The sequence below is a fragment of the Gavialis gangeticus genome, unplaced genomic scaffold (genome assembly GCF_001723915.1).
Source record: "Gavialis gangeticus isolate Ggan-Ray unplaced genomic scaffold, GavGan_comp1, whole genome shotgun sequence".
Lineage (NCBI taxonomy): Eukaryota > Metazoa > Chordata > Crocodylia > Gavialidae > Gavialis > Gavialis gangeticus.
In genome coordinates this window covers 61,036,588-61,047,353 of record NW_017729025.1, presented here as the reverse complement: position 1 = coordinate 61,047,353, position 10,766 = coordinate 61,036,588, and the positions used below count along the sequence as shown (strand labels likewise).

The 10,766-nt window shown below is 43.3% G+C and overlaps 1 protein-coding gene and 1 long non-coding RNA gene across 4 annotated transcripts in view; one reads left to right on the top strand and one right to left on the bottom strand.

The window, feature by feature from the left end:
* Nucleotides 1–1,883, top strand: part of LOC109298663 — a 15,285-nt gene extending 13,402 nt beyond the window's left edge. Inside the window, exon 3 of the long non-coding RNA XR_002097673.1 lies at nt 385–1,883. This is a non-coding gene — a long non-coding RNA (uncharacterized LOC109298663). The remainder of the gene's footprint in view (nt 1–384) is intronic.
* Nucleotides 1,056–10,766, bottom strand: part of RALGAPA1 (Ral GTPase activating protein catalytic alpha subunit 1) — a 286,398-nt gene continuing 276,687 nt past the window's right edge. For all 3 annotated transcript variants that reach the window (XM_019518882.1, XM_019518883.1, XM_019518884.1), the window contains one exon: nt 1,056–2,375. In XM_019518882.1, the coding sequence (XP_019374427.1) occupies nt 2,221–2,375 (155 nt within the window). In that variant the 3' untranslated portion in view covers nt 1,056–2,220. The remainder of the gene's footprint in view (nt 2,376–10,766) is intronic.

Below are 10,766 nucleotides of genomic sequence, written 5' to 3'. Positions count from 1 at the left end.
GCTGCCGCGTCTTGCCGAGTCCCGGCGTTGAACGTGCGAGTCCCGCGCCCCGCGCCCGAGAGCAGGTGACGGCCCCCCGCCCCCTCTCAGAGCCGGCTGCAGCTCCCCCGCGCGCTGCGCTGGACACCGCTTCTCCTGCTCCCGGTACAGAGAGCTGCGGCTTGACAGAGGTTTAGGATGCTGGGCTTGCTCGGGTCTCACATGGCAGTAGCTAGAAATGAGGAAACCAAGGGCCAGGGCAGTGGCCGTTCCTTAGCACACGTGTGTTGGGCAGCACAGCACCTCGTTATAGGTGGAGGCACTGGGCAGCTAATACAAAGATGATGCAGGAGCTGCAGGTCTCTTCGCTTTAGCCCTAGGCCCAGGAGAAGCCTAGCTATAAAGCAGCCGGAGGAGTCCCATCCTCAGGCAAAACCCAGGCCCAAGGGAAAGGGACAGCTCCCCAGTGCCTTACCATGGAGCACCTCTGATGCGTGCTGTTACTCCAGTGTGCGCATCTTCACAGCCAGCTGTGGAGAACCCAAAGGGGCTCCTAATCCAGTGTCCAAGGAAGGTTTATTAAAAGCCCATACCTGATGTTTAAGGCAAAACTCAATTCTTGAAAATAAGTTCTCCCATGGAGAAGCAAGAGTGCATTGCGCCCTCTCCTTGTCTTAACTCCCTTCCTACAGTCAAACATGAGGAAGGCAAGACAGGCTACAACCAAATAAACAACCACCGCTGCATCAGGGATCAGGGAACATCTGCCAGGCAGGATGTTCTAGGGCTCTGCGTTATCCCAACCACTCTAAAAGTATGATGAGCCTACAGGTCCCAGGAAAATTTTTTCCGTAAGGCTTTTATTAGAAGCCCTCCCAGGCTTGGGGTGAGAAGTAGAAGCGATTGAATAACATACATCAATGTTAACTAAAGAATGAGAACTAAGTGGCACCATCTGATCTGGAAACCTCCAAACTCCTCCACATCTAGTAAAGATTATGGACCAAACTATTCTTTTACTCAGTGGAATAAATCAGAGCCCAATCTCTGAGGTGAAATGAATAATATACAGAAGGTGGTAAGAATAATTTTATTGTATTATTAAATAGCATGTCTTCTCTTTAACCATTACAAATCTGTGGATACTACATGAATGACAATACATAATTTATATTTCTATTGTTGCCTGTATGATATATTTACACATGCAGTTAGTACAGATGCCATGCTACGTTTCGTCATAGCAGAATATGCCCGACTTAAAATGTGAGCATTTCATCATCTATAGGAAAATACCTCTTGGTGGGTGGAATGTGTGCACTAACCTGTGCTCACAAAGTCAGGATCATCAGCATTTCAGGTTGGACTCCTAGAGTGTGTTCCCTTTTCTTCCATAGTACACAGCATTGGAGCAATGAATTTACATTGGAAAAGTGCTTCTTTATGTAAGAATAATATACATCTAGATCCAGCAGCCTGATGATAAAAGGCTACATACTCAGAGCAAAAGAGCATTTACTACTGATACCACATTAGAAAAATATTTGGAAGCCAAGCATAATCAGAATTTCAGCACAGTGATTTTTCTTATTTCCGGTATAGTTTATGGCATCACCTGCACAGTTATGAAATAATATATTGCATTGTAAAGGAAGAGTTGGTGCTGATAGCAAGTTATGTTTTGTTTGGACTCTGAAATGCTAAAAGACTGTTTACTTTAAGTATTTTATTCTTATAACATAAATAAATCTGTACACATCCTGTGCATTAACATATGACCTTTAACGAGGACTTTACAAATGCATCTTCAATTTAAAATTGTACATTCATTTTCAAATTGTACATATTTATTTCTTTGTTACAGAGAAAATTGCGATGGGACACAATAAATATAGTGTATAAGACTGCAGTCTCCAGTTCCGTGTATGGCTTGAGGTTAACCACAGCATTAAAAGTGGCTACTTTAGATATCTTTTCATCCTGGAAGGTAAAAGGTGCAGAGAAGAAACTGCACTAAAAAAAAAATATGGCATCCTGCAATTTGATAAAAAATAACAAAAGCTAAAATATTAAGATACAAATAAAATTCCAGTGTCACTGTCTAAAATAAATGTACAGGAAAGGGCTATGCTGGGGACAGGACACGCACATCAGGGACATTTTCCTTTAACTGACAGTTGTGGGTCAGCCTATGAGGGGCTGCTGCTAATTGTTTATTAGAAAGCTGCAGGTTCTCAACACTTAGGACTTGTTGGCTGAGCCAGAGGAGCGGCGTAGTTTCATGGACATTCGGCTCTTGCTAGTCCGAGGAGACATTGGAGAGGCTAAGTCGGTCCCGTCCACCTGTGCCGTTGCTGCTGCTGGAGTTTCGCCCAGCTGGGTCTCTGGGCAAGAGCCTGAAGGGGACAGCAAGAACCAAGCTTGTTAGTACAGCTGCCTTGCTCACAGCAAGGGAATCTATACACAGGGGAACAGTTGGGAACTTCAGTGTTGCCACCAACCCACAGCATATGCCAGCCCGTTACTGACTGTGGGAGACTTTGTTACATGTGGAGGCAGCAACAGATACAAATCCACCTTTAGAGGTGAAAACTAAAAACTTTATAAACTACAAGGTTGTATAACACTATCCTATTAGCCATGAGGACAAATACATGTGAAGTTTCTGAGCAGGGATGGAGAGAGTTATTCAAACTATGACTAGAGTTCAGTCTGTGGTAAGAACATGGAGGGTTAACAGCATGGTGAGCATGCAGGGGGGATCTAGACATGCAACTGAAAAGGTGGAGTGGGAAAGGGCAATGGAGGGCCCCCAGGGATAGCATCTAATACTTAGTCAAAGCTCCTGAAGGCAAATGCTTACAGGACCCACAAGGCAGAAGCTTGAACAGATTACATTAATTATACAAACTAGGTGTTTCATTTTCTTTGTAAAAGGAACAAGATGAATTTGAGGTTGCAGTATATGCGATCCGTTACATGAGTGTTCCATGCTGATCTACAGTGGGTCCTGAGTTTTTATGTTGGAACTCATAAGGAAAAACATACCAAATCCTTTCCCATAAAAAGAAGCCAAAGGAAAAGGAGCAAGTATGAAATTAAAATTATGTTCTAATTCTCTCTGTGCCCATTACGCCCCTTTGCACATTTACAGCAGATATACACAACTAGTTTGCTGTCACCTATTTTAATTACAGAGCTTGGTACATTGAACGTTACTGATCATTCTGGCCTATACAAATTAGGGATGAAATCATGGCCCTACTGAAGTCAAAGGTAGCCCTTTCAATGACTTCAGTAGGGGCAGAATGTCACACTGTATTTCTTCCATACCATGCTAGCATGGGGTCTTCCCTAAGATAATGATATATCAAAACCTAAGCTACCAATCTTCAGCACAAATTTCATTCATGAAATAACTTCATTACATTTTTAAAAGTCTCTGAACACCATTTACTTTGAAGGATCCCCTAAAAGGGTTAGTGAATCATGGATCATCAGAAGTTTAGCAGTGCATCTCACACGTACTATTACAGACCAAATGATTTAATTACTTAGACATTCTATGTCTCTGGGCCAGCACCTGCCTACTCCAAAAAGACTGCACAATTCTTTCCCTCTTGTTTGAACTGAAGCAACCCACCTAAATGATAGGGAAGGATAAATACACTGTTACATGTTCCCCAGCAGGTGACAGTAATTTAGTTCACAAACTAGGTACCACATTGCCAAACAATCTGGGAAAGCATGATAATGCCTGACTCTCAGAGCCTTCCAGAAAGCCAAGTAGGAAACCATGCACCTTTCTTCCTTTTCTGAAATTTTATCTTGTTCTAATTTTACAAGGAATAAAAGCATTTCAAATGGTGGTTAGAGAATAGAAAATAATCATTGTTCTTTTGCACAGCATACCATTCACAGCTAGCGTGAAAGACCTTCCGTTTCAAGCCTTTGCCCTTTACCTTGATGTGGCCAATGCTTTCTAGTGGAGGTTTTGGAAGGAGAAGAAATATCACAGCATTTCTTTCTTTGTTGAGAATGAAGTGATGAGGAAGGAGAAGTGGACAGAAGTGAGGAAGGGGGAAGAAAGATAAAAGATAACAGGTGTCAGGTATGAGACACGAATGGCAAAGACTGAAGGGCATTAACAGGTGAGGTAGACCAGACAGAATTTAGAATTTCAATATGCAACTGCTGTTCATGCTACAGGTTAAGAGAGTGATGGGTTAGTATGTGTATGAAGCAACAACTCTGAAGTTATACTTACCGACTAAATGTTACAAGGAGAAAGGAAGAAAGAGAGAAAGAAAAAAGTTCTATAAAATAATCTAGATCCAGCAGCCTTATTTAAAACCAATGTGATGCATCTCAACTATTCTGTCTAAAGAGCTTTCTTAAATTCTGTGAAAATAGTTAAACACACACATACACAAACACACAAATCTAGAAGGAAAAACAAATGGTAATTCGATACTTGGCTTCTGCTCACCAGTTAGGTTTCATATTTTTAAAATGCTGGAATTATTCCCAGCCTAAACAAAGAATCCTTGAAGAGCTGTTATGGAAAAATATCCCAGCATAACATCTGAGCAGTATAGTGTTAAGTCAATGAGTAAATCAGACCTTCGGGTTTCACCCAAAATGTCAGAACGAATTTAAATTCATACTCTTTCAAACAAGCAGCAACCATACTGGATAAAAAAGTACTTGAAAAATAGCCTAGTTTTTTATTAATGTATAGCTCTTGTACACACATTTTGTATAAAATTACTCAAGATAGCCATCAGAAAACGTAAAGCTATCTATTATCTAAACTCTTAAGCACATGTATCAGACTGGCTTACTGAAGAACAGAAGTCATGTAGTGTGTATTCCACATCCGAACAGTTTAGACAAGAAGAGTGACGAATAAATGGCACTTAAAAATATTTTAATCTGACAACAAAGAATGCATTGATTAATATTCCAGATCTCCTGGCAATGTATTCCATGCACCTTGTATGTATCAATTTGTAGTTTTAGTTTCTGTTTCAGATTTTATAAGTTTTCAGTGCAAGCATTACGTCTTTATATTTCTATGCAATGAATGATATGTTTATGATTACTCAAACTATAAAAGTAAAGTTAAGATAAAAAGACTTAGGAGACAGATTAATTCAAATTAGAAAACCTCACTCATTATTAGGACCGCCCATCACATGACAGTATTTTAGTAGCTTAAGTTTTGACAAACTTTAATTGTTTGGCATCCCAGGTGCATGCTGCAGGCTCATTTCCTTAATGTTTCAGCCAAAACAGTTCAGTACTTGATGACAAAGAGGATAAGGAAAAAATGTTCTGTTCATGTTAAAAAATGCTGGTGAGTTTCACAGAACCTCTAGCATTCCCACACTTTGAAGGAGAGATCTGAAATTTGCCAGGGCAGTCATCTGTGTCTCATCCCTGTAAAAATCTGCCCACATTGTACATCTTTGAAAAACTACCTTTATTCACATCTGCTCAACAGAGGATGACTAGCTAGGTCAGGGCTGTCCAACATGAGTGGCCTGTGCAGGCACTTGCTGCATGGCTCTTGGGCCACACTGTGCTCTGTACGGGGTAATCCTCTGCCACACCATGTGGTAGGCACCCCCCACTACACTGTGCCAACACCCCTGCTCCTTACACATTGTACCACATTGTCCGCTGTTGCTGCAGTGTGTTGGTGGTCCCACATCACGTTAGTTCCTGGGTCCTCTGTATGTGGACTTCCTCAACTGTGTTGCCCCACCCCTGCGGGGCAGAGGAAGGGGGAGGGAGAAACAGGCAGGGGAAGCTGGAAGAGGGAGAGGGAACTCTGGACACTGGCTGGTGCCAGCCGGAGTGGTGGGGGAAGCAGCACCTGGACTGGGAGCCCTGGGCTGCAGCTTAACCCTTTGGTGGCTGCATGCGACCCATGACCTGTGCCAGTTGGATCACCCTGAGCTAGGGATTTAAAATCTCCAACAATTCTAGCAATATTAGGCATGCTCCAAACCAGGAACTGGCTGGGACCATCCCTACAATTTCTGCTCAGAGCTGCTGTTGCAGGGCAGGCTTGTTCAGGGTTTGACCCTGGAACTGGCAATAGGGAGCCTCTCTCTCCTTTGCTCTCTCGACCCATTCAATCAGGAGGAAGATGCTTGTTCTGAATGCACAGGAGTCAATTGCCATACTAGAGTGGAGGGGTAGACTGAAACAGAGCAAGGCAAGGGAGAGGCACCTTTGACTGGAGGCTGATAATGTGGGGAGAGGTTAAAGGAGGAAGGGAACATAGTAAGTCAGTCAAAAAGGAGATGGCTACAGGGAATGGAGTCATATCTAATGATAAATCAGGTACAATTAGTTGAACATAAACTGGGACTGACACCTGCTGGAGGGAGGCGGGGGCACATTGGATTAAGAACCCAGAGGGGGATATTAGAAATCAGGAGAAGGTGAGGAGGGAGGAGAAAGGAAACTAGGGAAAGGTGACAGATCAGACAAGATATTAGGGGCCCTGGACTGGGAACTGACTGGGCAAAGAATGGAATGGAAAGCCCAAAGGAAAGGAGACTGGAACTAGGTAGACAAGGACTAGAAAAGCAAGAAAGAAGAGGCAGGCATGAGGAAGAGAGAGGATCAGCACAAGGCAGTAGGGGTCAAATTCAGGGAATATGAAGAAGAGTCTGTGTCCAATAGTGAACACTCTCTTAAGCAAACCAGATTGGAATCCAAGATTCCTGGGTCTAACCATTCCTTTGTTATCAGCAACTCCATATTAAATTCACTGGGCAAAGTGCCCCATCCCCATCTACTATTGGTTCACATAGAGGGTGGCGCCTCACTACTGCTACAAATTGCTCTATTAATGCTGAAGCCTGTGTGGTGTACCTGAAGGATCCAACTTTTGGGGTGAGTCATGTTGGTGTCAATAGGATGCTACGTTGTGGAAGGTCTCTATATAAGTTTACTTTTTAAAAAAGGAAATTACACATATAATTTTTTGTTAAAGGAATATTAATGTTGTGAAGTCAAAGGAACACTGAAAGTTAGGAAATCCCAGAGCTTGATAAAAATCTGAATTTGGCCCTTTGTGGAGGCTAAAAAAATTTATGAAAAAAAATCTACTTCAGTTCTTTCAAAATATGTGTGTGTGTGTATTTATTTAATAATTTCCATTCCACAGGGAACTTTGCATTTTTTACTTTTTATTCTGATCTGAAATGAAACATTTCAATTCCAGTTGTCAAACAGTTCTAGTTATGATCCTTGCAAGGACTCTGACCTGAAACAGGAATAGGAGAAACTCCTAAGGTCTCAGCCCGGTAAACCATGTAGCTTTAATAAATAATTCTCAAGATTTTTACTAAACATTTGATCCTAAATTTCAGACTTCACAAAAAAGGTTCTCTCTCAACCCATCTCATAACGAGATGAACAAATAGCAGGATGTACAAATGGAGATGAGGATCATACAGGTCAAGGTACTTGCCCAAAGTTAAACAGCAAGTCAACTGCAGAACAGAGACTAATTTTTCAATCCTATAACTAAACTGCTAAATCTCATGGCCTCTTGTGCAAGTCAAACAAATAATAATTTATATGATCTGCTGTTCCCCTACCTGTTGTTTGGGATACATATTTATTTCACTAGGAGGAGTGGGGTTTGCAATATTTGCATGAACAATGTTTTGAAAATAGAAGTACAGGACCAAAATGGGTCCTGTTTTTTTCACAGATGAAGTAAGCAGTTGTGAGATCCCCAGACTATCCTCATGACATTATACTGTGCCCAAAAGCACTATTTTAGAGGGGACCTTTGTTTACTGGAATTACTTTAACGATACAGTGTATGTCCTGGCACAGAAAGGAAAAAAGATATTAACAAGTTCAGTGAAAGTGCTACAAAATGTCACCTCTTTCAAAGATGAACTTGGGCTATGCTTGGTAGCTCCCCTCCCTTTGCTCCCCATACAGGGTTTGAGCTGTTACCTGGTTTCACCAATGAGTTGATCAATGGTGGGTGGCTGGGAGCTCTGCCAGCTGGTCACTGACAGTCTTCCCCTTTCTCAAAAGGAAAGAGAGCAGGCTGTCAGTGATCAAGCTCCCACGTGGGTAGAGGTACTCCAAGAGCAGCCTGATATTGACCCCCAGCTGGAACTTGCCTTTTAGGAAACATTCTTACTCTCCAGCTGGGGGACTCAGATGCCTGTACACCCCCATAGTACTGCATTTCTGTAGAGCTACAAAGTGACCTGACACTTTGTAAGAATGCACTGTCCACTACCCTTAGTGTAGAGGCTGTATTAGCTAACTTCATCCTCTGAAATCAGGGCTGTGCAACTGGCAGCCTGTAAGGTGTCAGTGTGGAACCCCTGGGCTCCCACCCAACCCACTGCAATGACGGCAGCCAGGGTCCCTGGCCTCCCATCCCCCAGCAACTCTGGCTTCTGGCCCTGTCTTGGTTCTAGGGGCAGGGTAGGATGGCACAGTGGTAAGGGGCCAGGCTGCCTATACTACATGTGCATCAGGAGGGTGTTGGGCTGTGTGCCTTGATTACTCAGCTGCAGTGGACTGCCCATGCAATGTGCACAGTGGGGAGGGGGATGTGGGTGTTGCGCCCATGAGTTGTGGGGAAGGGGCAGGGGAGCTGGGCTGTGTGCATGGTTACTGAGATTATTCAATATGGAGGCAGGATGGCCATTCTATTCTGTTCTGGGATCAAATGCAAGGAAAAGTGATGTTAAAAAGTTATTTTCATGCATTCATTTAATCTGTAAATTTAGCTCCTAGAGTGAGAAAAGTGGGAGGAGGTGAAGTAGGTTAGATGAGAGCGATTATTTCAATTTTTAAGCACCTGGGAAGTACTCAGGTACCATGATGGCAGGGAAAATGAAGTCTCTAGATAGAACAGCAGCATCAACCACAGCTATGATCTAATCCAGGGATGCTCACAGGCATCAGGATGCCACTTGTGGGCCTGGAAATTTGGTGGTATGGCAAGAGGTGGCAGTGTTATTTGCTGCAGCTCTCAGAGCCCTGCTGACCAGATTTGGAGCATGAAGCTACACCATCTAAACCCAGGGGTGGCCAAACTGTGGTGTGCATGCCAGAAGTGGCATGGCTAACCTCTGTGCACTGCACATGGCAGATCATGGAGGAGGTGTGCAGCATGGTGGCACATAGGACAGGGAGCAGAAGACAAAGCAGCAAATCAGGCATGGGAAGGGGATCAGAATGGTATTAAGGCAGGGCCTAGGGCTTAATTTGTGGCAAGCCTGACAAAAAGGCTGCCCCTGTTGATCTATCCTGTGGTATCAGAAATTTGGTGGTAGGAGTTATTATTATTGCTGCTGTTGCCGCAATTAGCTAACCTCATCCTCTGAAATCAGGCCTGTACAACTACCAGCCTGTAAGGTGTCAGTGTGCAACCGTGGGTTCCCACCCAACCCACTGCAATGATGGCAGCATCAATTATTGCTGCTGTTGCCAAATCTCAACCCCAGGAGCCAGGTGACATTGCTCCGTGGTCCAGTCTAAGCCTGTGAGGCTGGAGGAGTTGGGCACCACTGATCCAATCAACAGTAGCAGTGACTCTAATGAAGGTTAACAGTTCCCTTTAAAATTTTAATCTTAACTGATCAGTATGCTGAAGCAGTTTTACCATTAAATGGAGCAGCGTTCAACTTGTCTTTGATCTACCTGATCAACAGCATGATGGGTGCAACATATTTACAATAGCTGGTGATATTCTGTCATGGTTTTGCAGCTTCCATAATATTACATTTTCTCACTCTAAAATGGTAAAGTGCACGTATCATCCCCTTATAAAGTGTAAATAACATCAGCAATTGTAATAGAGCTACTGTCTTGGAGGTCATGATCACATTTGAAAAGAAACTTACCATAAAGGTTAAAAAAGGGTGGGGAGAAGGGGGAGGAATGCCTAATAATGTAAACCTAAAAATATCTTGTAAAGTTTTCCAACTCCTTCCCCCTCTGGCTACAAAAGGATAAACTGCTGAACCAGCATTTTAAAAAAAACCAAAGAAATACTTTAATAAGTTCATCATTAGAGTTGGTCAGAAATGTTTAGATGACACTTCCACTGGAAAATGCCCATTAATTGAACCTAACATATTACAGTTGTAACATCCTGGGTGTGATGAACTACTGCTGAATCTAAGTATGGATCCAGCAAAACTTATTTAGATTCCTGATGGATTCTGGAAGCTTTGGAGTCCCTTGCTCTGAAGTAGTCTGTGTAACAGGTCTGTGCGACGGCTAGGAACCCAGAACTTGCAGGTCCTCCAGTTCCAGGAGAATCTACCTGGCAGGAAGACAGGGTTTACAGACTTGTCAGTGGGACTGCCCCACAGCTGGTGACCTTGGCATTTCTGTAAATTCCAGACTAGTTAGGACTGCCGCAGCATTTAGGTTCCCTACTGTGCAGCTCAGCTTCAGAGCCTGGCTAGGATCTGTGACTCCCCAGCAGTGGATGGGACAAGCTGAGAACCAAAGACCCCATGGAGGTTCTCTGCTGTTTGTTGAAACTGGCAATTTTGTCACTGAGATTAAGATTATGTTAACAGAAATATAGGAACTGCCATTCCAAAACAGAACATTGGTTTGCCTAACCCAAGGATGTCAAAGATACAGCCCAAGAGGCCAGGAACATGGGGGCGGGGCAAATGGAGGCAGGGCTTGTCTTGAATTCCCGGGCATGAAGTCCTGTAGGGGATGGGTGTTGGCAGTAGGGAAAGGTGGGTTAGTGTGTGTGTGTGGGG